The sequence below is a fragment of the Amblyomma mixtum genome, chromosome 8 (genome assembly GCF_055824585.1).
Source record: "Amblyomma mixtum isolate Tamu chromosome 8, ASM5582458v1, whole genome shotgun sequence".
NCBI lineage: Eukaryota > Metazoa > Arthropoda > Arachnida > Ixodida > Ixodidae > Amblyomma > Amblyomma mixtum.
This window is the reverse complement of record NC_143019.1, coordinates 40,123,535-40,150,434: the sequence shown is the minus strand read 5'-3', so window position 1 is coordinate 40,150,434 and position 26,900 is coordinate 40,123,535. Positions and strand designations below refer to the sequence as shown.

General features: G+C 44.4%; 2 protein-coding genes across 4 annotated transcripts; both read left to right on the top strand.

Annotated features, from left to right (window-relative positions):
- Positions 1-430: 430 nt before the first annotated feature.
- Positions 431-9,104, top strand: elm (calcineurin like EF-hand protein 1 elm). Its single transcript, XM_089557116.1, has 5 exons — positions 431-679; positions 771-843; positions 1,901-2,091; positions 3,918-4,021; positions 8,742-9,104. The coding sequence occupies exons 1-5, from the start codon at positions 613-615 to the stop codon at positions 8,874-8,876; spliced, it is 570 nt and encodes a 189-aa protein (XP_089413242.1). The 5' UTR covers positions 431-612; the 3' UTR covers positions 8,877-9,104.
- A 2,799-nt stretch (positions 9,105-11,903) lies between these two features.
- LOC149332168 (protein lin-52 homolog) lies at positions 11,904-26,608 on the top strand. Of its 3 annotated transcripts, none has more exons than XM_089557112.1 (7): positions 11,904-12,048; positions 12,324-12,404; positions 12,557-12,591; positions 17,680-17,746; positions 21,042-21,125; positions 24,241-24,304; positions 26,494-26,608. In XM_089557112.1, the coding sequence occupies exons 1-7, from the start codon at positions 12,027-12,029 to the stop codon at positions 26,591-26,593; spliced, it is 453 nt and encodes a 150-aa protein (XP_089413238.1). In that variant the 5' UTR covers positions 11,904-12,026; the 3' UTR covers positions 26,594-26,608. The 3 variants fall into 3 exon arrangements, with proteins under 3 accessions (XP_089413238.1, XP_089413241.1, XP_089413240.1); XM_089557115.1 differs by lacking the exon at positions 26,494-26,608 and adding an exon at positions 24,834-25,335 and having other exon boundaries at positions 11,907-12,048; positions 24,241-24,311; XM_089557114.1 differs by lacking the exon at positions 26,494-26,608 and having other exon boundaries at positions 11,908-12,048; positions 24,241-25,335.
- Positions 26,609-26,900: the final 292 nt, after the last annotated feature.

Below are 26,900 nucleotides of genomic sequence, written 5' to 3'. Positions count from 1 at the left end.
AGTCATTGCGATTGGCTGTAATCACGGCGAACAGTACGTATACCTGCAATAGGTACTGATGATCCGTCAAAACAAGCCAGCCGCCTGTTCTGCACGAAGGAACGTAATTATGTAGTAGAAATATATTGTCGTTTTGCTTCACTGCCAAATACTTTGTCATACGTGAGCTCAGTCATGTCGACAGTCACAAAACCTAAGGAACCCACGGAACAGGCAAAAGTGTTTGATTCCCGACTGATTCGGCTAGACATTTTGAGCAAATACAGAAGCACGGTGTCAACACCGGTCAATAATTCAGGTAGAGCCGGACTATCGTCGCTATTGCAATAAAGTTTTTCACCGCCACCACCATCGCTATCTCGCTACGCGCCAGTAATCGCTAGCGAACGCAGCGCCAAATATGTTGAGCGGATGACAAGTCAACTCTTCAGAGACGCTTGCGTGTGCGCGAAGTGCGCGTACTACCAAGGTCAACATTCCCGTCGGCAACGTCGAGGCCACCCCGACCTATTTCGTACGTGTTTCATAGAAGCGTTTCCACTTTGGGTTTCCCCACGTTCGCGAGTTGGTCCACACCATCGTTCTGCCGGGTGAACTGTCTCGCTTGCCACCATGGGCACCCGGTCGTCGCTAATGCTCCAGGACGAGGAGATCCAAGAGATCCAGCAGGAGACGGGCTGTAAGTTTGTTTCGGGCTCGTATAACCTAGCGACTGTGAACGCTGTTGTCGCTGTCTTGGGAGACATTGCTCACCGAGGTCGTTCTCGCAGTCTCGCCCAACCAGATCGAGCGGCTGTACAGCCGATTTACCAGCCTCGACAAGACTGACAACGGCACTCTCAGGTAAGCGACGTTTGGTGCGCGCGGAAGTGTGGCTTTTGGTTTCGAAAGTACGAGAAACTAAACCGCTGAGCTTTCCGGCATGCCATGGAGTCTAGTGGGCTGCTACTAGTATACTGAGCTAGCAGTGCGCTCACAGGGATGTTGCTGTCATGCAGGTTCGGTAAACTGCACGTTTCCGAGCTGTGCTTGAAAGTAACTCCGTTAGACATGCTGTCACGTTGTGCCAGGCAACCGACAACAGTGCGTTAAGCTAGTTGAGCGCCTGTACCACCGCAGCATATAATACGCCTGTGAATTCCAGCGCGTTGCTGTCTTTTTTTTAGTTTTCAACAGCTCGCGCACGTTTTTGTTAGCTTCAGCATGCTGTACAAGGCTCAGTGTGGAGTAAGACTGCAGCTTGAACTAGCTGGTAGTTCTTCATAATGACAGGCAATCAGGACAGCGATAATTCCACTTCCAGGCTGAGTGCAAGCTTTTCTGATTACTCAAGCGTATGTATATTGCATGAGTAAGATTTTTATTCAAGTTATATAGTACAGAAAGAAACTTTTGTTATGTAACTTGAATATTATAGCACTTAAGTGTAGGTGCGACTGGTATGATACTGATGCCAGTAGCCTTACCTTGTGGATCTGATGCTTTGATAAACTTTTCTTCGAAATTCAGTGCCAATGTTCTCACCTGTACTGAGCTAGCAGTGCGCTCACAGGGGACGTGAGCGCACTGTCATACAGGTTCAGTAAACTGCCTGTTTCCGAACTGTGCTTGAAAGTAACTCCAGAGTTCTCCCTTAGATATGCTGTCAGGTTGTGCCAGGCAACTGACAACAGTGTGTTAAGCTAGTTGAGTACCTGTAGCGCTTTAGCATATAATACGCCTGTGAATTCCACCGCGTTGCTGTTTTGTTTAGTTTTCAACAGCTCGCGCACGTTTTTGTTAGCTTCAGCATGATGTGATTGTACTGAATGCACATTGACTTAATTGGCTCATGCTTAGTTTTCTCTGAACTGTTGGCTTTGCCTTTGCATTGTCAACACACCCTATTGCATGGTTTCAGTCGTGAAGACTTCTTGCGGATCCCAGAGCTAGCCATCAATCCACTGGGTGATCGCATCGTGCATGCATTCTTCATGGATGCCTACGACGACCGCATCAACTTCCGACAGTTTGTCCGAGTGCTGTCCCGCTTCAGACCCCTGAAGAAGAACAAGGAGAACAAGCTCAACAGCCGTGAGGAGAAGCTGCACTGTAAGCACGGCTAATGGAATCTTGGTTGTGACATTTGTCTCGCACCACTAACTACAAGTGACACCTTAGAAAGTAACAGAGTGCCTAAGTTCTGCTGCTGCATATATATTTGCACATTCATATCCAGGGTTCTTCACGAGGCTATAACAGTGGTGACAAACATCATCTTGAGTGTAGCTTTGCAGGCTATAGCCAAGTTGCTGGGCTACGAAGTTCTGAGAAAACTGTCATGCTGTCTCAGATCTTAGTATCAGAAGAGAATTCAACCTTTATGAACGTGAAGTTGTTGAAATGGAAGCACTGCCAAATCATGGCAGTCACTCTGCAAACTGAGCTAGCCAAGGTGGCTATCATGGCAAGACGATGCTCACATAATTAGAAACTCAGACTGGAAACCACATTGTCCCTATGTGAAAGACTTTAAATGTGACTACAGAGTAACTGTTCTGAACTAATAATAATAATTGAACTAACAATAATGTACACACGCAAGCTGTAGACATCTTGTATGTGGTTCATGTGAATCAAAAGTGCTGTAATTAGCACATGCATGCCGTGAAAACTGTTGTGGCAAGAGGTGTAGTGTGAACTATGTAAGAGTACTGACTTAGATTGGTACGTGCTAAGAAAAATTGTGTTTACAAACACAAAAAGTCTTACCTGGCACATATGACACCATTTAAGCTAGCGATGTATGTTGTGTACTGCATCAAGAAATGGGGATGCTGGTGTCTGGGCGATATACATCTGCCGTTATGTTTCGGTGAATTGAGCTTGAAGTAATATGTGTGTGATGTGGGATTGCTTTTCCGTTTCTTTTACGCTAGTTATCTTTCTTCGAAAGTTTATTGTGTAATGCCTTATAAAAACTGCACATCCTTTACAGTTCAGGCTTTTGCATGTTTTCAGTCCATTCTGAGAAGATAGCATGTTGGAGTAATGTAAACTGGCTGATACCTCTTTCACATTGCAGTGCAAATTTAATCTTATTTTCAGTAAATGACATTCGTACAAGTAGGCTTCATTATATTTTCATTGCTCGCATGCCGCAAAAATTTTCAAATGATGATAAGAACAGGGCAATGTGATGAAAATGTATGCACAGTGATTAAAAAATTTATAACCAGACAGGTTCAAAACTTACCACCAGACTCAAAACTTATAGTAAATGGATAAACCAGTTGTTGAGATATGAATAACTGAGAGAAGCAGAAGCCGGCAAAGATCATATGAAAATGAACGTAACACTATTCAGAGTGAATTACTTGTTCCCAATGCCTAGCAATGGAAGTGGGTACTGTATTATTATTGCATATATTGTGAGGGCAATAACATTTCCTCCTAAAACAATCAAATTGTAAAGAAGAAAGAGTATGTAAACTAGGCAAGATCATTAGTCTGGTAGAATTAATTTTTCGTGTTGTTAAGTTTGCTTTTCTGATTTTTTGTTTAATCATGCATTCTTGTGTACTGATAACACTACGCCACTGAGAGTACATGTTCAGTCCGGAAGTGAATGCGAGTTCCTCACATTCTATTGGTTGTGTCATTTTGGGCAAGTGTATTGGTGTGTTTGATGCGTGGTAGCCTCAGTTTCTAGTGTGCCAATGAGCCCATCACAACTAAGTAGCTAACATTCTTAACAACTGCTATCAGATTTTGCCATAGAACAGAAAATAAGTGACGTTTAGGCAAATCTAATTTTTTAGGAGTTTTATTATTAAATTTGGCACGTAGATGTAATCTGATAAATTTCTGAAGGTAAAGTGCCTAACGTGGCTGTTGCTTACTCCACGATCGAATTTGGTGTATTCAATCCTTTGCAGTTGCCTTTAAGATGTACGACCTGGACGACGACAACAAGATCTCCAGGGATGAGCTTTTGGCCGTGCTGCACATGATGGTTGGCGCAAACATCTCAGATGAGCAGGTATGGTGCCACAAACAACATTGCTACCAAATAACTGTGAATACTATTTCCCATTTGCCACAGTTCACAAAAACTGCATTTGGCGGTGACACCTGTATCATTGTCTCATATTTTCAAGCTTAGGAAAGTCCCATTTTCAGTATAAATAGCCTGTTTCTTATTTCTTATAAGAGTGCTGTAATCAATCAATGTAGACTACTGCGGCGGTTGCATTTTGGTGGAAGCGAAAATGCCTGTGTAGTGTGCGATGTCAGTACGCATTATAAAGCTCAGGTGGTCAAAATTATCCTGACCCTCCACTACGGCATCCGTTATAGTCTGAGTTGCTTTGAGGCATTAAACGCCACAAGCCAAATCACCTTCCATTTGTCCCCAACATCACTTTCAATTTTATGTTTCATAATCAACTGTTTCGGTGAACTTTACTCTTATCTCAACGACCACCGATTGTGCTTCTGGCAGTCAGATTTCTTATTGGTAATAGGGCTAACGCAGGGGCCAATTGGTTGATCATGATGAAATGTATGCATTATTTATTAGACAAGACACTAATGGACCAAGTGATGCATGTCACAAACACGAACTTACAACTGTTTATTACTCTGCAGAATATTAAGATTACAAGCAATGTCATACATGTGGTCTAGAAGTTTCATCTTACCTATCTTCTGTGCTTTGATGCAGGAAATGCTGGCGCAGTAGAAGCAGGTTGTCGAAATTTTAAATGTGTGTTCATTGTGGACTAGATTTCATATACGAGTTACCAGAAAGGTCGATGATTAGATTCGTGCCCTTCGAAATACCGGAAAGCCAAGCACACGCATGCTGATGGTACAACACTAAAAGTGAGAAAGCCTCATGAGGTATGAGTCAAGCCAGCCCAAGCTCATTTAAAGGAGTGTCGCCCACGCTTGCATGTCGGAGGGCATTTTGAAGTCCTGCAACAAATGATAGTATGAATGTGCAAATTTGGAGGTCACTTGACTGTGGCTTCTCTAATGTTATGATGTCGTCTGTGGCAGACAAACTGCTAAAGTCACTGACAAAAAGAAAATGATTTGAGTGAACCAGCAAAAAAGATTGGCCTGTGAGACCACATATTCATAAAGTAGTGCATGGAATAAAAAAATGGCGGAGGGTTTAGCATGATTAGGCCAAATGCAAATTGGGTACGCTAGTACCGGTTTTCACTTTGGTTTTGGTTCGAGGCTTGGGTTTCAAAGTCAAACAGGCTTCAGACAAAGATTGGTGAAATTGGAGGAGGAGGAGGAATATGTGTAAGCAAACCATCAATTTCATTCATCTAAAGCGAAATCGGAATGATTGTACTTGAATGGCGAGAAAATAGGCAAGATGAAACTTCCAGGTTGAATGTACGACACTGCTTGTAATCCTGAAATCCTGTACGCATAAATGTGTGTCAGCAAAGAGTAATAAACAGTGGTAAGATATCGTTTATGGTGTGCTTCGCCTTATCCACTTATGTGTTGCCTCCTAAGCATTTCATACATTCCATCATATTTCTTAGTTCTTTGTTTGGCACTCGCTGTGTACCTGACACCATATGTTAGGTTCTAACAGGTTGGATACGTGCGCTACGATGACGTGAGAAATTAACCCTTTGACATGCACGCCATTTCTTATTTCCATTGAAATGAAATATTATGCCACCTAAGTAATATGTTCAGCCTTAAGTAAGACACTTTGTTAGTTTTCCAGCGCAACATACGAGCGGTTAATGTTTTTTCAGGGATGTGCAAAATTTTACACAAAGTGTCAGAATCATTGAAAATAGCAATATTGAAATGCCGAGACTTGTCAAGTAAACAATTGAGGGATTGTAGCAATAATTTCTTTTGGGAGGCACACATTACTCTTGAAATGGTAAAATAATAAAAATGATGTTACTACTGGCCGCAAAATATGTCTGCATGAAAATGGTGGATGACATGCTATCTCGCTCACTGTTTTGCAAAATATTATTTACTATGTTCGCTATATGGCATAAAAAATCACTTATTTGCAAAGTGAAGGATGTGAAATTCACCTGAAACAAAAAAAAAAATGACTGGGAGGTGTAGCTCGCTCTCAGAAAAAGCTGCAAGTTCATCTTGTGCACAATTGTGTACATAGTGTGTTGGTCGCAGCAAATATATTAATATTTAAACATGTAAAATACTGAAAGAGAGATGGTCGGACAGAAATCGTGCACGTTGATGGGGCTTATTATAATTTCATGGGCATACATCTGCTACTGTATAGTACATATTGGCTTCATCCTTCCACTTAGTCTCCTTGTGTCATGGTTATTATAGATGGACCCTAAGGCTGCATTTCACTCACTCGCATATTTTTTTTTGTTGAATAACTATATTTCAAATCCTCTCTTTGTTGCCTGCTCTAACTTGCGACAGATTAATTTACTTGAGATAGCATTTGTTAGACACGAGTGTTTCTTTTTTGCCATGGTTCTTTATTTCTTTTACTGCTGGTTTTGCTTTAGAGACCTGTGTGAAACTAGCAGTGCTCACTAAGACCAGGCCACTGGCTGGCATGCTTGGTAACTTCACAGAGTGAATTCAGGTCATAAAAATTTTGGCATTGTATGTTCGGCATTGGCCTTGTCCTGTGTCATTATCCACACAGTCGACCTTTGCTGAGTGGCAAGCTTTGTTTTCCTTCAGTTTTTATGCACAGGAAAGTCCTTTCACATTTATAGCTGCACTAGCGAAAAAGCCATTTGTTTTTAAGGTTTAACCCTTTCGGCACAATGGTGAGGATGAAACTTTTATTAGCAGCGTCGCCAGTCACACTTCTCAGTTTTTCTTGACAGGGCTTCTGTGTCTTAGCCGATGCTGCCTCCATGCTTTGATATGAATATATGTGCTTACACCCCGTCTTGTGCAGTGAGAACCAGATCCTGAAAAAATTAACCATAATGCCTCATTCACCAGTGGTACAACATGTTACATAATTGTCAGGCAGCTGTCAAGCATGAGATTGCCTTTTGTAGCTTTAGCATGTTTTCCTAAAAAAGGTTTGTGAATGCTCCTAGGGTGCTGTCTTAGCTTTAACTTGGCAGATATTTGGGGGCAAGTAACCATCACCCTGTTCATTTTCAGAGGCTAATTCTTGTGATATTTATCTACGATGTATTGCCTTTCTCTGCTCTGTTCTGAAACTGGATTCACGGAGATCACTGGAACTGTTGCTTACATGATGCCTGTAAAAGAGACACTTTTGTGACAATGAAGTTGTCACTATCTAAGCCATAGATAAGTAACACTCTGTGTTGGCATAGGGTGCCAAAGCATCTAATCTGTTGCTACTCTCTGATCTTACAAACAGCTGCCTATTGCTGAAGGTCAGCTTGGCGAGATAAGGGGATCACAAAGGGTGGTGACCCAGAGATGCCGAAGGAGGGTATTGAACGAGGAAAAATGTGGCAAGTTTTTCGTTGTTCTGCAATTAACTTCACACTTCCAAGATTGCCTGATCCAACCCTATGGACTTCTTGTCGATGCATTAGAAAGAGTCCTGTGCGACTAAACCGTCTAATTTTAATATGTTGTCACGAGTAACAGCATTCAACCCCAGGCATTCAAATAGTTGCTGCTGCAGTCGATGAAGGGATGACTCGCAACATTTTAACAGTGGGTGGTTGCAATTTCGAGTGTGTTATGGAAGGAACAAGCTGCAAGGGTTTTCTTTTGAGCACCCTGTAATAAGTTGACTGGATTGAGAAACGAAAAAAAAATGCAATCATTGCTGTTACAACATGTGAAGCTACATTGTGGGACAATAAACAGATAGCAAGTATATTTCCCTAATCGTGTTTGATTTCTTGCAGTCATCACCAAAGTGCGCATCTCATCTGAGCGCAGTATTTTGGGTTCAGTACCGAGCTGCCGTGGCCACATTTTAGGAGTAGATAAAGGCAGAAGCGTGCCCATCATGAGATTTTGGTAGATTTTGATAACTTTATATGGTGGACATCAATCTGGAATAATTCTCCACAGCATCCTTGAAAGCGATACCTACAGGTTCCGAAACTTTGTTGAAGAAGTGAATGAAATTGAAAACAGCATGCCACAGGTAGGAAACAAAACTAAAAAGTGCAGCTTCTCTTTTGTACAAAGGCAAGTTTATTGGCCATCTGCGTCTTGCTTACATTGACTGTGTACCACAAGGCATGGAGAGCCAAATGAGATGTTCTTCATCCACCAATGCCTGTGATGTTACGCACAGGTAATTTGTTCTGTCTTTGCCAGTGGTGTGTGGTCCTTTCATCTGCTTCCTTTTACTGTATTTACAATCCACATTTCAGTGATCACAACAAAACAAACGGGGTAAAAATCCATGCACCCATTGCTGTGCTATGCTTTCCACGAGCAAGGTATTAAGCTCAAAACAAACTTTTGGTAAAACAAGCCTGAAAGTTCTAAGCTAGCACGCACTGCCTATGTGTAGATGCCAACAAATATATTTATTTGGAGCGCTTAAAGTTTATTTTTGGGTGAAATATTTGAGTACAACATGCAAACAGTGTTGGAGATGCCAAAAAGTGTACTTTTCAAAGATCAACTTTTTTTAGCGATTTTTGCGATCTCATCCCCACATCTCCCCTTAACTCCTAATTGCGTTGGCTGCACTGCTATTCAATAGCCCCACAGGTCCCAACCTGTGCTCAGCTCATTATCTGAATATATTTGGTTTCCAGCTGGCGAGCATCGCCGACAGGACCATAATGGAAGCAGACAAAGACGGGGACAACATGATTTCTTTTGAAGAGTTCTGTGCGACACTCGACAAGACAGATGTGGAAGAGAAGATGAGCATCCGGTTTCTCAACTAGGGGACTGTGCCTGCTGGCGGCAGCCTTGTACACCACCCACCCTTGTGCCCAGTTCCTGCACCATTAAGTTATAGCGGCCGCTGCCTCGTAGACCTGTTGTTTCTTGTTGCTGTTATTTCATTGTCGTGAAACTTTTACAGAGGCTTCTATATATGTGCTGGCAACCATTCCAGTATCGCTTTTACATGTACTGCTGAGAGATCAAATATGTTTCTTAAGTACACCAAACTCTCTCTGTCTCGTGTGCATTCCTTTAGGCCAAGATTTTCATTACACGTTTACATTGTTGCACCAACGCCAAGGTGAGTCTGCATGTAAACTGTTTTAGGTGATGTGCATTGCGTCCTCGAGCTGTGTGCCATGCACCATTCACCTTTACAGCCTATTCAAAACAATAGTCTGCCTCGTGAACTACATTGATCTGCCTGAATGGGTTAAGTACAGTCATGTGCAGTATTTTGATTAGCTTAGCGTTATCATACTGAGCCCTTCGCTTGAAACTTGCATCACCACAATTCATCGTCATCATCAGCCTGACTATGCCCACTGCAGGGCAAAGGCCTCTCCGAAGTCTCTCCAATTAACCCCGTCCTTTGCCAGCTGCGGCCACCGTATTTATTTATTTATTTATTTCGTTACTATCAGGGCTGTAAAGCAAGCGTTGTGAAAGTAACTGTATATTAGTTCATAATGAATGGTACAAAAACTCTGCATTCACCACTATAATGTGACGCAAGTTCGCAGTGATAGCCAGCAATGGCATGCCTCAGGCCTACTACATGCATAAGGTGGCCTGTTTCTGGGTTGTTTGAAAAAGGCCAAAATTTTTTCTCCGAGTATTGATTTCAGGAAGGAGTAATTTACCCTGAGGTAAATTACTGCGTTCTCTGCAAGTGCAGCACTCAAGGCGTTGTGAAATATAAACTGTGAATAAAATTCAGGGGGCACTTTGTCTCGGGTGCGTAGAGGCGAAAGCATTTTCCGCACTTTGACCTGTACATATGTTAATATGTAAATAGACTGATTACAGTGTACCTCTCCCCTTGTCCATTCTGCCATCCCCTCACTGCTTTCTACACACTGCCTGCTATCCTTTATTTCCCCTGCCCCAGCTCGGGTGCTTCCAGCAGGGATAGCAGATGCGCAGGCAAGCAAAAATCTTTTCCTTCCATTTAGTATCATTAAAACCACTTACTTTGCCCCTGTGGCACTGGATGATGTCACACAATTAATAATCACTAAGTAATGACACATTACTAATTAATGGATAATTACTGATTAATGTCTAACTACTAATTAGCTGCTAATTAACAACGCTTAAGCTTCGCCTTTAGGAGTGGAACGCGACAGCGTGTTGCAGCGCTCGCTGCCAGGGAGTCCACGGAACGCCACCACCCGTTTGGCGCGACGCCTTGCCCTTTGAACGCAACTCTTTTTGTGGAAAGGAAACGGCGCAGTAATTCTCCGTCATCTCGTTGGACACCCGAACAGCCCCGTACAGGCAGGGCTTGAGGAAGTGGGAGTGAAAGAAGAAAGAGGGGTCGTAATGACGAAAATGAAAATTGTATTTAAGTAAATTACGATCCCTTCACCGAGAGTTCCTCATCAGGCCGCTCCCGAGGAATATGCACCCGTCCCACAATGAGCAGCGCCGCAGAGCCCGTGCGAAGGCACTCCATCGAGCGTACGGCCCCCAGCCGGACGCCGTGTGGGTGGACGCTGCCTGCACGGGTGATGAAGCGACAGCAGCTGTGGTGGACTCCTCTTTATCCGCCCTCCTCACACTACCTCTCCCTCCAGACACGTCCCCAGAGGCTGCAGAGGAAGCCGCCATTGCCCTTGCTATAACCCGCACGGAAGCCCGGTACATTTTAAGCGATTCTAAAACTGCGATTCTAAATTTTGCTCGAGGCCGAGTCCATGTCCCTGCTTTTGACATACTGGACTCGCCCGATGCCCCCCCGCCCCGCCAAGTGGAGCTGATATGGGTGCCCGCGCACTCCGGGAATCCCGGAAACGAGGCCGCCAACCTTTTAGCCCGAGGTTCATTAAACCGGGCTCAGGTGGCCTCGGATCGGGGATTCACGAAGGATCGCATGCACTCATTCAGTGAGCTGACCCAGGCATACAGAGCCTCTCGCCAGCTCTACCCCCCGCCCCACCCCTCCCTAGATAACAGACACGCAACACTCTGGCGCAGATTACAAACACATGCTCTCCCATCGCCCCTTACCCTAACCCACTATCATCCCTCCTTCCCCACTCCTGCTTGCGCCCTATGCCCAGAACCCTTGGCTTCTTCCCTCCACATCGTTTCCCTCTGCCCGGCGGACCCTCCCCCGCGGGACCTAGAGAACCTCAAGACCTGGGAGGACTGGGAGACCCTGCTGCGCTCGGAGGACCCGGCCGTGCAGACCATCGCCACCGGCCGTGCTGCCAGTGTTATGGACCTTCGGAACATAAACACTTGAGTTCAGTGGGGTCGTGCGGGGACCCTGGGGCGTGCCCCGAATTCCTCTGTAAATAAAGTTTTCTCTCTCTCTCTCTTGTAACTGTCGCACATATCTCGGTGGACAGCCGTCATCCAGGCGCTGGATGTAACGCTGGACGGATGGGAGAATGAGCCATTAAAGGCTTTCGCCTTAAAATGCTAGGTTTTGACACTTTGTAACGAAACGCCATTCAGCACCGCTCTTGCAGTGCGCTGCGAAAACCCAAGGCTAGATGCCGTTTCCTTCGTACCGCTTGCGCGAAAAGACCAAACGCATGCGATTTTTGTTCACCCCAATGCGGATTCAACCTTGATGGGAACCTGGTTACGACGTGCGTACATTGCACAACTGAATCACACAAGCATATGTTGCTCTCAAGATCAGAGGCTTTGCTTCGAGAAGTAGTCGGCAGAGGAACGCGAAAAAATACGAAAGGAAGCCGCGGAAGAAAGTTACGCGTCTCGGCCTTGAATACGAACGCCGAAGGGCCCGTTGCCAAAACGCGCGAAACCGAGAGCCTCTCGATTAGCGTCTGTGCGAAAAATGAACAAAAACAAACTGCAAAGGGACGCCGACGCTGCCGACGTGACGACGCTACAGTCAGTGGCGGACCCTGGCGAGCGTCTTGCCAGTCTGGCCAGTCTTGCACAGTTCGAAAATGGCGTCGAGCAGCAATGGAGGTAAATTTCGAAGCTCCTCGCTTTGACGATTGTGTTTGTGTTTGCGTTCTATCGGACATTTAACATTTTCGCGCATTCATTGCTATTGAGATATCACTGCATCCAAATGTAGTACTGTTGCGAGCCTTCAGCGAAGGGCTCATGATGAGCGGGCTGTTGACGGGGCAAGTGTGTGCTGTACTGAACATTGCGTTCGCCGGGTCCGGCTGACGATAGAATATACTAATCATGCGAAGCTACGAGGGACAGCGACTGAGTGTGATTACTTCCCTTAGTTCCAGATGACTTGGACAAAGCTCTCATGAGCGAAGAGAAGCTGGATGGACGGCTGTCCCCGGAGCTGTGGCCCGAACCGAGTGAGTTGCTCACCGTGCCTACGACGTAGTGGACAGAATGAGCGTTGTTAGGAGATGCAACTGGCTTTGTGCTGAAACTGCTGTGTTGCTTGCGAGCAATTGAGAATTCTGCGACCCATGTACAAGCTTTTTTTTCTCATTTTCTCCTACAGTACCGGGAGTTACGGAATTTGCTGCCCTTCTTTCGGTGAGCGACTTTTTATGCTCTACTTTGTTAGAGTGCGCGTAGCTCTTTGGCGCCCGTTTCTAGGTCGCGGCGTCGCCGTTGTCCTTCGTAACCAGCAGCGATTTAAGCTACGTGGCGGTAGTGACAAATGTGCGCAGTATGCGTTCGCATTGACAACGTTGTGCCAGAAACGCGACGCTGAAGCCATTCGCACTTTTCAGCAACGGTGGCGCCCCCACGCGGTTCTTTTCCGAAGCGGTCTGCCGGTGATCGGCGTTCGCAGTGCAAGCAGCGCAATGGATGTGCCGGCGCGAAAAGTGTGAAGCGATCGTTTGTGTAGTGTCCCCCAGTGCAAAAATCGTGCCGGGTGAGATGAACTGAGCCTGTGCAGTTCCTCTAGGTACAAAAAATTGAAAGCACATTGAAGCTTCGAGCTGTCGGGAATAAAGTGAGTGATTCAAATTCGATGGTCGTGTACTGTGAGAAATCTAGAAAGATTTCTTCTGGCGTTATATCGGTGAGCTAGCCGCCACAGCGTGACTGGTTATGGCACTCCTCAATCTGGAGTTTCATGACTTCAATCAAGGATATTAGCCCTCTGCGACCACGGCTGACAGCCGGCACCGTGTCATCGCTACAGATTACCGAGTACTCTCACGACATGGCGTCAAGAATAAAAAAAAAACACAGGCCGGTTAGCGAGTTTGCATATATGCGTTTTAAAGGTGTGGTTTGAATGTGAACAGTTGATGTTCTGACCGTGGTGCTCATGAAACATTTAAACGTAGCGGACCCCTGTGCACAGTAATGTTTTGCGAAACGTTCTGTATTTTTCGCTCGTTAGCATGTTCACGAGTTCTGTAAATAGGGCGAGGTCAAAGCACTAGATTATTGCCGGTCGTGGCTGATTACTGTAATTTACAATACAGTCCACACGTGTCAGCAGGGCTCAATTATTTCTGAAAAACATTTTGTTCACTAGACTCTCCGCATCCGATACACAAAGCCCACAGGAGCAACGTGTGCGACCGGTGCACAAAATTTATTTGCACACACCCAGAACAATAACATTCTAATAGAGTAAGCGTACGAAATTTCAATGCATATCCGACGATATTGAAAGATACTGTACTGTCCGCGCCTATAGTTAGTGCGCCGCAAAGCGCAAAATTTCAGCTTTTTTTACATTACAGCCCGCGGACTGCATACCCGAAATTACGGTACTTTGAAGCCATTTACTTAGCCATTCATGTTAAAAAGTTTTAGCGCAAGTAAATGCAACAGAGGATCGAAAAGAGGCGCATGAAAGTGCTTCTTTAGTCCCCTACCTTCCTTTACGTAAAGTTGTATGGTTTCAAGCTGTTAACGGATCATATACATTGAAAGGTGTATCATTCCCTACGGAGCACCTCTGCATTTGTTCAGTGAGCGGCAGAATCGCTTCGACAAACGCAACAGGGTCGGGAGCTGCATATGCTCCTTCATACGCACGCGCTTCCGTGGTACCTCCATCACCGCTCCGTTCTCCATGACGGCGATGCCACCGCGCCACCTATAGGCGCTGAAAAGTGCGAATAGGCCGTCGGCTTTCGTTGTGTTCCTTGGCGTTGACGTTTTACACTCCGATCGTTTTTAGGAAAGTGAGTGCGCATAACTGGCTCCCTGGGTCAGTGGACGCCTGAATCGCGCTTATAGGTACGTGGGGTGATGAGGGAGAGATGTGGGCTGCAGCCATTGACAGCGTTGTGCCAGAAACGCGACGCTGAAGCAATAGGCCGTCGGCGTTCATTGTGTTCATTGGCGTCGGCGTTCACATCGTTCTACACTCCGATCATTTTAAGGAAATGAAGTGCGCTGGCTCCCTGGGTCAGTGGTCCCATGAACTGGCTCCCTGGGTCAGTGGACGCCTGAATCGCGCTTATACCGTAAAATTCCGAGAAAGCCCCCCCCCCCCCCCTCCCCAAAAGCAAGTCGAAATCACTGGCAAAGTAAGGGGGGGCGCTATCCCGGAACGGCACCGAAATTCAAGATGGCGGCGCCATTTTCCCGCCAGTAAAACAAGCGCAATGCACATGGATTTAAATTTTAGTTTATCTCTAGGAACATGAACTTTATTAAGCGAAAGATTTATGATTGCTGTGTCAATCACTCTCAAATTCATCAAAAAATTCCCCCGAGTCAGTCGCAAAAAAAAGTTCACAGCATTCCGCTTGAAGCCCACTCCGGTCTTCTGGCGCCACGGCTACGCAGTTTCCCAACTGTATGTTGTTGGCTATTCTGACAGCTTCTTCAGAGAGAAGCAGATTAATAACGGCACGTCTAGCTGTTCTTTCCCACTTGAAGAACTCGAGCGCATCACTGAAAACTTGGCCGCCGTTACTCAGCTTTCTTTGAAGTTTTGCTCTGCCGTAGTTACGCTGAAGCAACTTCTCAAAGTTATTGCCCCATTCCCGCATCAGTTGGTGGAGCCGCCGCGGTGGCTCAGTGGTTATGGTGCTTGGCTGCTGACCCGAAAGACGCGGGTTCGATCCCGGCCGCGGTGGTTGAATTTCTTGGGAGGAGAAATTCTAGAGGTTTGTGTACTGTGCGATGTCAGTGCATGTTAAAGAACCCCAGGTGGTCTAAATTTCCGGAGCCCTCCACTACGGCGTCTCTCATAGCCTTAGTCGCTTTGGGACGTTAAACCCCATAAACCTAACCAACTTTCTTCGCCACTGAGTACGAATGCATCGGCATCGCAAACTCTACAACGCCAAAACAAGACGACAAATGGTGCGTGCGAACGAGCACGCAAATGGCTTGAAAAGCAGGATTGGATTGTACTGGATTTTTGGAATGGACGGGGCAGACCAGTGTTGCTTGGGCACAGTGCGTAAGAAGGGCGTGGTCGTGGGGAGGGGCCGCTTTACCGGAACGGCGCGGAAATGTGAAATTGACAGTGAAGTTAGGGGGGGCCCTTGCATGGGTGGGGGTGCTTGTTAGGAATTTTACGGTAGGTACGTGGGGTGATGAGAGAGGTATGTAGCGCTGCAGGCATTCACAGCATTGTGCCAGAAACGCGACGCTGAAGCCATATGCTGTTGGCGTTCATAGTGTTGTTAGCGTCGGCGTTCACAACGTTTTACACATTGATCATTTTAAGGAAAGGAAGTGCCATAACTGGCTCCCTGGGTCAGTGGACGCCTGAATTGCACTTGTAGATAGGTGGGGTGATGAGAGAATGTGGGCTGCAGGCATTGACAACATTGTGCCAGAAAGCCAGAAATGGCACTGAAGCCATAGGTGGTCAGTGTTCATTGTGCTCATTGGTGTTGGTGTTCACATTTTACGCTCTGATCATTTTAAGGAAAGGAAGTGCAGTGCACATAACTGGCTCTCTGATGAGCGCTGATGAGCGCTTCTCTGATGAGCGCTTGCAAATTCTACTTGCTACTTCAGTAAAAACTGCTACAACGGAGAGTACCAGTCCGTCATACTATGTTTTCCCCGTCAAAGAAGATGCAAAACAGTCAGGTTAGCTTTCGCATGTGCCCAACAACGTGAGCTGAAAATTCAGGGGGCACTATGACTGTCTAAAGTGCACAGAGGCATTTTCGGCACCACTTTGACTGCCTCTGTGGCACTGGTGATGTCACCACTGGATGACATCACACATAATGACTAATTACTAATTAATGTCTAATTACAGCTTAATGACTAATTACTAATCAGCTGTTAATTAATGATGCTTAAGCTTCACCTTTAGGGTAATTGCTGATTAATGACTAAACACTAATTAACTACTAATTAATGACGCTTAAGCTTCGACTTCAGGGGTGGAACGTGACAGCGTGTTGTAGTGCTGCCAGGGAGCCCAGGGAACAGTACGTGGGGTGATGAGAGAGAGATGTGGGCTGCAGGCATTGACGACGCTGCTCCAGAAACAACCTTTTCCACTCCGGTCATTTTAAGGAAAGAAAGTGCCCATAACTGGCTCCCTGGGTCAGTGGGTGCCGGAATTGCACTTATAAGTAAGGGTAATGAGAGAGAGATGTGGGCTGCATGTAGATATAAAGACAAACAGGAAGGGAGAACGTCCTGTCTCTCTGGCTCATAACCCCCTCCCAGGGCTGTGACAACCTCCCGAAATACTTGCAATACTTGCATAGACCTCGTCTTTGAGAACCAGGCACTAGTGCAGCAAGTTGAGCATATATCCATCTATTTCTCCATCCACGAAGCTTCCTTCATGACAATCAAGAACTGTTAGTGGAGTGTTTCTTGAAGAAGGAATATGTGTGAAAAATAACAAGTTGTCTGTAATTGTACATACATGTCTTGCTCGAATTCTTCGCCTCAATCTAAGGAAAAGCTGAAAGAGCTGATGAGCTGCGCTCAATTTCGCATTAGGAAGTAACGTAATCGTCGGCAATTTTTTTTATTTTTCACCTTGACACTTAAAGGACCGTGAGGTCTGCGTTGGTTTTATGTAGAGAACTGCTATGCTTTGGTTACCAAAAAACTTCACTGCTGCACCAAATGACAGTGTTCAAAGGTGTGCAGTGAGGTGATACATCACCTGTTTTGAGTCTTACCAAATTCTAGAATTTCAAATTCGCTATAGGCGAGTATTTCTGCTAGAATTTATCTATGCACCTAGCTCATTAAGTGTGCCCAGCTGACTGAGTAAGCAATAGTTTTATTTTTTTGAAGTTCTATCGATGTAAATTATGGGTGAAGAAAGTGACCTCTCTAAAGTCAGAGGGACCCCTGAAGAAGGTACAGTCTTTGTCAAAAGTTTAGAGCCCTGGCGGTTTACTTCGTAGCCTTGCAGTGGGACTCCTAAAGCGTTCTGGGAAGTCCTACCCACTGAAGCAGGCAGAACCAGAAATCTTCTTACCCAGAGGAAATTTGGAGCGCTGGAGATGCATCGCGAACCACACAGTGAGGCTCAGAGGGAAACCCCCTGGGTTCCAAACTTTTGACAAAGGCTGTACAACATTCTTATGTGTTACGACCCTTGGTTTTATCATTTTCCATGTGACTGCATTGGTTTTGCACCTTTACACTTGGCAACCAGCATCTTCATTGTTGTGATGAATGGTTATTGTTGTTTTCTCACTGGGGAAGCCTCCACCAAATACAAGTACAAAGCCAAAGTGGGCTCTGGACGAAGAAGGCCTAGTCATGCTGCAAGGTGAGCTGCTCCATAAGGCTTTGAAAAATAACTGGCTAAACACGCACTGTTGGCTTTCTATTATTCGAACTCAAAAGGGACACGGAATTCAAATTATTCAAACGCAGCTTTTTCGGAAGCGCTAAAATCAACACGGACACAGAGAGAGACGGACAAGGGTGGGTGCTCATCCTTGTTTGTTTCTCTCTGTGTAGTGTTGATTGTAGCGCTTCCGAAAATGACGTATGTGCACCAACTGACCCGATCCATCACCCCGTTGACTCGGGTTCGGGTCGTGTACTTAAGTAGGCAGTTCGATGTGATGCTAGAGTTTGGAGTGGCCTAGTAGTCGCGGAAGCACCGAAAAAGCCGTAGGAAAAATTTGAAGAGTTTGTTAGCAGACATGAAAAACCAGGTGATTGTTGCAGAAGCAGTTCGTACTAGGAGTTTGCCCGCTTTAGGTCAGCTTTAAATTCCTGATTTGCGCTCTTTGTATGTGCTCGATGCCACTGCTCCACCGGATCTTTCCTACCGAAAGTATACAAGCATTTTCAAAAAGTGAAAGAATCCACTAGAACCACACTGCAGGAATCCATGATGCGACTGAATCCGACTGATTGACAATCATGAAACAAAACATGAAAGAGCATAAATGAATGCGCATGGGCTGGAAGTAAACCGACAGATAATGTGAGTATGTAATCAGATACCGTTTGTCAACACCACTGCGTACGGCTTACAATTCGCTGGTTCCCCCCTTTGCTATGCTCCTTTCATCACATTCACGGAGTTCCTAGATTTTCTTTCCAGTTCATTTTTTCGACTCTCTCAAGGTTTTCTATGGAAAGTGCTTGACCTTGAGCTTTGGCGTATTGTTTGAATGATCTCGTTGCCCAGTTCACCCATCGATGTCTTCCTGACATCATAGTGCCGCATATCTCTATTTCCTTGATCTGGCCATTGGTCAGATGTGGTTGTCATATGTTGTGTGTACTGTACGTCTGGCAATTATTCACTTGTTGAAAATCTTCTCTGCATTGGAAAGCTCTAAAGAAACTTAATAGCATCCAACTAAAGGTGTCTACTCTAAAGATGTCTACATATGCAGGTTTAAGAATTTCAGCATCGGGCAACCTTGTAAAAGTACTTTCTTCTACAACCTTGCTAGCTTGAAAGCCCAAGTCAGGTGTGTGTGTTTGATCAATCAGCAGAATTTGATTTGCTTTCAGAACAAGTTTTATGTTGCTTGTGCGGTAGTTCTGGAAGGAGGTAGTGTGTTATATAGGAGCCAAAACTTTTTGCATATCTGACTTTACGTGTACTTTGGAAGAGACATGACAAATATATGGATTTAGCAGTGGCAGTGTGGTTTGCTGTGGAAATGAATAATTGCATTATGGCCGGAATAAGTATGACTAGAGAAGAGGACATAGCGTGTCTGTCCTCTGCTGTTTAGACCACTTTATACCCCTGTCACACTAGCAAATTTAATGTCGGGATATTAGCATCTAATCAGATGCATCGCATCTATAATGTCATTAGCCTACTGCTACATGGAGGTATGTAATGTCATTAGGGTTGAACGAATTTGGGTAACTAATTTGCATTCGATCTTGAACTAAATGTATGCTCTGGACACCAGATAGTACACTGCAGAAATAAGCAACACACACACAAAAAAATAATGTGTTTACAGCCAAAGTTGAAAGTATTAGTTATTGAGTTTTGTTAAAGAAATGTTAAGTTTATGTGTAACTATTGGAGGCTGTTGTGGATAGCTGTTACTCGCAGTCTCAGCAGTGGTCAATAGCAGCGGATGAGCTTGAAACATGGCCGTGCCCGTGACTGCCGATCATATTGGGTCCTGTGCTCCTTGTTGGTTGGCATTCCACTTGCGTTTAGCTTGGAAGTGTTTAAGCTATTATTGAACGGATCACCTTTTCGATGTCAATTCCACGCTCCACACATCTCAGTGCTATCTGCATTTCGGCATGTCAGCCATATTGCTTGCTTACATTTATCGGATCTGTGGTTGACTTTGTACTTGGCTTGGCGTTGGGGACTAATGTGCTGCACAATAGCCGGAAGTCATATTTGAAGTCTGTAATATTGCACAGAGATGTTTCCACCCTCTTTACAAATACTGCACAACCATTTTGAACGCCTTTATGTGCACTGATGTCCCTTAATTTTACTTTTTTTCACTGATGGTCATTGCTATTATTTGTGAGTGGCATTTTTTACTGTGTAGCACCAAAAAAAGGCTGAATGATATTTGATTCATCAAATGACATTAAATCTTGCAGTGTGACAAGGGTATTTTTTATGCTTCTCTGTCCATGTCGTGTCGAAATGGGTGTTGTTAGAAGTGACAACTAAATATTTCTGGAGTGAGGTGCTATGACAACCGTCAATGTTTTTAAACCCGAGCATCCAGCCTAGAATCTAGAGAAAAACTCCATGCATATTGCACCTCTCAGTTCCTGTATGTATGCATTGACGTTTAGAGAGTTAAATTTTCTGCTCTCTAGGACACGGTGTCTTGCCTGTGTAGAGGCCAATAAAAGCTCTAGCTGAATAGACATCTATTTGGGATCAAACCCAGGCGTGCATGTTCAAAACCACATGTGCACACAACTTGGCAGATGCCGTATATAAGCAGCCACTTGGCTCCTCGCATGATAGGAGCCCAAGGGTGGGTTGGCTAGGGCTGACATCCAGTAATGTTGCAAGGTGTCCTTTTCACTAGGGCTGCTGTGGAGCATGCTAAAACAGAGCATACTCGTGTTTAATTTAGTATACATTCATCATCTACCTAGGGGTAAGACATGACAATCCACCTCATTTTTGAAGCAGTGCCAAAAGCCGAGTTTTTTTTTTTCTTCCTCGGAGCCTGTAGACCAAAAATTTTTTTGATCATATCTACAGTTCGTAAAAGGCAATCCAGTTAAGTTTTATTTATCAGCAGTGCAAACCCTAGCATTCAGTTTTACATGTGTGCCATGTGCCACCAAGGTACCCAGTATGCTTTCATCTGATTGGATTTTCATTTTTATGCTTTTGCAGTGGACTAAAAATTAGGAATAAGGTTAATTATCTGGTATGTTTTTGTGCTTGACACAAGTTTCAAAGTACCTAGATATGCTCAGTAGAGGCCATTTACGTGGATCTCGGGGATGTCTCTCAGTGTGCTAAATGGGATTGCTAGAACCATAAAATTGCATTTAATCGTAGTAGGGCTCGGGTATTTCGACAGATGAGTGCAGCTTGATGACTGGGAACTGAGTGACATAGGATGCTGTCAACTTGCTTGCAGAGCTTAGCAGTCTTACTGCTGCGGCCTTGCTTGAGAAAGTGAAGGACCTCCAAAACCTGGCGTACAAACTCGGCATTGAGGAATGTGAGTAGTTTTCTTTTCCAGCATCGCCCTTAGCCTTGCTGTTGATCGGCTGATTGATGCGTGCCGATTACACAGTGCATCACTTGCCAAAGGAGATTGCGCAGAAAAGAGTGGAGAACTGTTATGTTGCATCCTGTACACTTAAAGGTGCACTGAAGAGGATTCTGAACTTGTCTTTTTGCCGTGGGAACTCGATCTACACGTTCCGAGCTTTCTTAGAAACTGCAACTTATTACCCTGTGTGGCCGATTTCCCCAATTAAATCGAATTAACGTCCGGCTCCCGCCCTTTTTTTTTAATTCTGCCTCGTACGATGGGCGGAGTCGACCAACGCGTGAAGTTCCTTTCAGCCAGCTCCGTGGAGGCTTTGCTTTCGCTTTATTTTGTTTTTTAGGTTTCCATAAATAAATAGTTTCATTCGCAGATAATATAGCCGCAAAATAAGCCCGCAGAAATAAAAATACGCGCGGACTATTTGCTACTACGGACTACTACATATTACTCCGCCGATGGCAGAGCGGCAAGCCGCCACGGGACTGGCTGAAAGGCACTCCACGCGTTCGTCGACTCCGCCCACCGTACGAGGCAGAATTAAAGAAAAAGGGCGGGAGCCGGACGTTAATTCGATTTAATTAGGGAAATCGGCCACACAGGGCAATAAGTCGCAGTTTCTAAGAATGCTAGGAACGTGTAGATCGAGTTCCCGCGGCAAAAAGACAAGTTCAGATTCCTCTTCAGTGCACCTTTAAGCTTTGCAGCTTCTGCCCAGTGGTGTTCCATGGGGATTCTGGGGGGCATATGGGGGACAAGGATTCTGCATCAAGCGCGGTGCTTACCACGTCAGTGCTTTAGGCGTTGTTCAGTTTGTTTGGAAAGTTCATGCAGGAATTCTTGCACAAGTGTAGGCAGGAGTCTGACAGGACTGATTCAGAAATGTGCTTAGTGTAATTTATATTCCTGTGAACCTTTTGAACTGGAAAATGTATTGACACAGCATGGAAAAATGTGTCATTTCAGAAAAAGGGGAGTCATTGAAGTGAACTGAATATGTTTGGCCTACCAGAAGTTGTCAGTTGTTCTCCCACACTTGGGTTTATAAACATTTAGCATAAACTCACAGAATTTCTGCTCTTGTGCAAAGGCAATTTTACAAAGGCAGTAGCCCCATATGTGATTGTTCTTTGCGATTATACATGATCTGTTATGTTCTCTGACAGGTCTCCCTACCAGATAGGGAGCGAATGTGGCTAACACTAATGTGGTGATTGTGCCACTGGCCTGTTGTTTTGCTTCAAAACCCTCAGGAGTAGTGAGGCTACTTACTTTAGCATGTTCCTCTTTCTGATGCAGCGTGGAAGCGTGAACTGCAGAATGTTCCCCTAGTGACAAAGACATTGGGTTGAGTGTTGCAAGCATTATTTTTACTTGTATCAGTTGCAGTGGAAGGGTTGTGAGCGTCGGAGTGACTGAACTTTCCCTGCGTAGCTATGTTTGCCATGCTTGTGGAATAGCCGATAGTGAGCAACTTGGAGCTACCACGCTATGCACATTACATGCAGTGATGCAGAGTAGGAAGTACTGAGCTAGTTTTTTTGCAGCCAGTTGCGAATTCGCATTTCCAGTTCCACATATAGGCAGACTAATTGGCCAGTGTAATGCATAATTGGCATGTGCATCCAGCACGGATGAGAATGAGCACAGTATTATGTGGGTGATGCCACACTCACTGTCGCTGCCAGGTTAAAGGTGTTGAGTAATTATTGTGCCATTGCTTCCAAGCTTGCAGAAACAAATTAGCGCATTAGTTTTGCCTACAAATACTCAAGTGCTGCTACAGCTGTGGGCGTATTGAAGTGCGAAGTTTTACAACTAAGACATCATGCATGATGCAATTTGGTACTAAAGCATGCCAGTGCTGCTTCTCCACCTGAAGGATGGATGGCTTTACCTAGGCTGTAAATTTGCAGATTTAAAAAAAAAACTCACCGGTTTCTAGACGTGTTAATGCTAGCCGAGAACTGCCCTGTCAGTGGCATGTAGCTTGTCGCCTTGCTAGAGAAATGGAATTGGGCACCATCAAGAAGGTGCGAAAGCATGAACAGCCTGATGAACATTGTTGAGGAGGGCCTGAGGGTAGAGCCTGTAGCATTTGTTGCAGCATACTAAAGGTGCTCAAAGACAATTGGCTCTAGACCATCCATTGGAACATCCCCAACGACGTGCAATTCATGGATGACCCTTCCTGGTTGCATGTTCATATAGTTACCCCGTGAGTCTAAACCGGGGTGGCGGAGAAGTTCACTTAGTGTGTACAGACCTACAGGCTCATAGTGCAGGACGAATACTCTATGAAGGAGCTTCAGCCAAAGGTCCAAACTTACCGACAGTATAGAGACAGTTCTGTCCTTCACCCTTCATTGTTTCGAAAGCTGCATGCATGTGACTGTCCCCTGTTTCAAGTGCTGATGTTGAACAAGCATTTTCGAAATTGCATACTGAGGTTCCTGTAATACAGTAGTAGCACAGGTAATGACTTCCTTCTTTCTCACCCTCACCTTAAATTCTGTCTGTCGACACAAAGGACTGTGCAGGCATTGGCTGATGACATATATCTATTGGGACAAACTGCGAATGGCGTTAGCACCAGTATGGTCAACAAAAATTGGTGCCATTTGCTTCTGTAACCTTTTTTGTAGGCTTTGAAAATTTTTTTTCGTCATTAATCACCTCATTTAGCAATTTCGCCGTGCAGCTAGCTATAAAAGCAGCTTGGAAAGCACCGGAGAACAATCGCCGATATTTCTTAAATATGAGCGCCAGAAAGTCTGCGGCATACTTATACTAACACTGTAGTGAAGGGTTTTTTTTTTTTTTTTTTTGCTATGGTGAAAACAGAGTGAGAAAGTTTTGTAACTTGTTTACTCCATGGTATGCTTTGAGAATTTGGGGAAAAAAGCAACATTCATGTGTTGTTAAGGGAACAGTTGAGCAAAAATAGTGACATGGGGATGTGTGGTGCGCATTACTTTTGCCGGTCATGCTTCGTGTAAGTGAGCTCATGAAGCATAGGAACTGTGTTGGCATACTCACTTTACTGCTTTTTCTTCTTTTTCAGCTCGGGAAATGACAAGGGGCCGCTTTTTGGATATTCTTCGCAGAGACAAAGACGTCCGGCGAAAGTGAAAACAACTTTCTTGTTTTGCTGAACAAACATCTGAACATCACATAGTGTGCAAAATGTGGGCAGGGGAAAGAAGCGATAAGTTTGGTGCAAATTGGAAATGGGGAGCTTTCTAAAGTGATTATTTTTTTTTTTTTTGTGCGCTCATGTTGTGGCACATTCTGTCAGTGGACTTTATGTTGTGTAATGAGTATCCATCAAAGCAGATCTTTTCCAGGTTGACAGCTTTTGCTAGTTTGAATGATTAGATGTTCATGTTTGTTAGTCAGCCCTTCATGAATGTAAACACTCTATGGTCATCTGTGCAATGTTGCTACAGCAGTACATAGATAAGTGTGCACACTTGAGGTACACAGTGTAGATGGGAAGGCATAATTAGGCATGTAAATACTACTGAAGCAAAAGTGGGAGAGAGCTCAGAGGTACAAGTAAATTTGAATTTACATATGTTAGTGAAAATGAGGCTTTTGCAGCTGTAACCCTTCAAATGATTGTTTCTTGGATATTCTTCGCAGGGAAAGTGAAAATAACTTTCTTGTTTTGCTGTTCTGAACATCACATAGTGTGCAAAATGGGGGCAGGGGAAAAAAGCGATAAGTTTGGTGCAAATTGGAAATGGGGAGCTTTCTATAGTGATGCTTTTTTTTTTTGTGCCCTCATGTTGTGGCGCATTCTGTCAGTGGACCTTATGTTGTGTAATGAGTGTATCCGTCAAGAGCAGATCTTTTCCAGGTTTACAGCTTTTGCAAGTTTGAATGATTAGATGTTCATGTTTGTTTGTCAGCCCTTCATGTGCAATGCTGCTACAGCAGTACATAGCTAAGTGTGCACACTTGAGGTGCACAGTGTAGATGGGAAAGCATTGTTGTGCATATAAATGCTTCTGAAGCAAAAGTTGAAGAGAAACTCGGAGGTGCGGATTTAGTTAAGTAAATTTGAATTTACCTATGTTAGTGAAAATGAGACTTTTGTAGCTGTAACCCATCAAATGATTGGCATTGGCAATTAATAAAGGTAAATGCCCCTAGATATACTTTGTTGTGCAGAATTATGGTGTACACTATCACCATAATACTTACTGCACATTACTCTGTCGAAAAAATCCTCTTACACCACATCGTTATTTTTTAGATGCTACTGGCAGTCGGCTTGGAACAGTGAAGTAAAAAATAAACTGCACTTGGTAAAACCAGTTTTAGGTGAATTTAAGTCGTGTGTGCACCAGGAACGTTTTAAAGAAGTTATCTTATGCCGTCTCCGAATAGGCCACACGCACCTTACACACAACTTTCTCCTTACAAAAAAAGACAAACCTGTTTGCGAAGAATGCGGAGACGAACTTACGGTTAACCATATTTTAATCTCTTGTGTTAAACTTGAAAAACTGAGAAAAAAGTACTTTAGTCAATTTTATAGAGAATGCATTCCTTTTCATCCAGCACTGCTCTTAGACGATAATGCCATTGTTAACATTCCTTCTATATTTAGCTTTTTAAAAGAAGCAGGCGTACTGGAAAAACTATATTTATTGAACCACTGGCTCACTCTGTTGCATGATACACCTCAGCCACTTTCTCATTCATGTGAAGAAGGCTGAGGTTTTTATTTTATCGGTTGGGATCCTCGACATCCTTGGCAAGCCAAGGATTGCCGCTGAGGCTACCCGACCTTTTTAAAGCTTTTACCATTAGCCATTGCTAGATCTCGTCTTCTCCGTTATTACTAGGTAGTTAAACTTTTTAGGCCCTTTACACCACTGATCACGTTCCACATTTTTATTAAATCCCGCAGAAAACATTTTCCATACCTTGTGCTTGGCGCATGATGGCCTTGGCTGCCTATGTGCCATAAAACCCAACACAACACATTTTAGATGCTACTGCACTTCTTAAACACTCCACGGCATATGAAACTGACCTCTCTCCCACAGCAAATGCTGTTTCTTTGTCAAAGAACTGCTTCAAACTAGCACCCATTGATCATCGCAGTGCTGCCTGTGAAAATGTGTGTACTTTCTCTGATCAGCCCTGTGTAAGATGTGCGCCTGCAGCGAGTCATGGCAGTGGAAACATATACACTGATAAAGGGTGCACAAATGATGTTCGTTGCACAAAGCTTTGGGGCCATGGAGAGCTGTGCCGCTAAGATTACAAAGAACTACATGACACTTCCTATTAATCTCCGCAGTGAAAAACAGTGCATCGATGATGTCCTGACCTTCCAGTTGAAGGCGGCTTCAATAAAGCAGCTCTGCATTAGGGCTTTTTTACAAATGTGCTACAGGTGACGTTTCAGAACATACACAAGCACTTGCGGTTGTCTTTGGAGCTTTTTTTTTTTTTATATCAACAATTTGCAAATAGTTGACCATAGCAATGGCAGTGAATAAGTACAGCCTTTGTCAAAAGTAACCAGGCTCCATGATTTGATTCTCATTCGTATAGCAGAGCCCTCACGGCTTCCCTAAAGATCCAAAAGTTCTTTGAAGGTGAGAACAGGGGTTCTTCTTACCATACAGAGATTTAGAGCTTGAGGGCTGGCATAATAGCTTTAATATACGACTGAGAAGAAAAACATGCAGACTGGTTACTTTT

Excerpts from the sequence above, each read along its gene's own strand:
- elm (XM_089557116.1), top strand. The coding sequence starts at position 613 with ATGGGCACCCGGTCGTCGCTAATGCTCCAGGACGAGGAGATCCAAGAG. Across the intron at positions 844-1,900 it reads ACTGACAACGGCACTCTCAG|TCGTGAAGACTTCTTGCGGA; the intron begins GTAAGCGACGTT and ends GCATGGTTTCAG. Across the intron at positions 2,092-3,917 it reads CCGTGAGGAGAAGCTGCACT|TTGCCTTTAAGATGTACGAC; the intron begins GTAAGCACGGCT and ends AATCCTTTGCAG.
- LOC149332168 (XM_089557112.1), top strand. The coding sequence starts at position 12,027 with ATGGCGTCGAGCAGCAATGGAG. Across the intron at positions 12,405-12,556 it reads GGAGCTGTGGCCCGAACCGA|TACCGGGAGTTACGGAATTT; the intron begins GTGAGTTGCTCA and ends TTTCTCCTACAG. Across the intron at positions 17,747-21,041 it reads AGGCCTAGTCATGCTGCAAG|AGCTTAGCAGTCTTACTGCT; the intron begins GTGAGCTGCTCC and ends ACTTGCTTGCAG.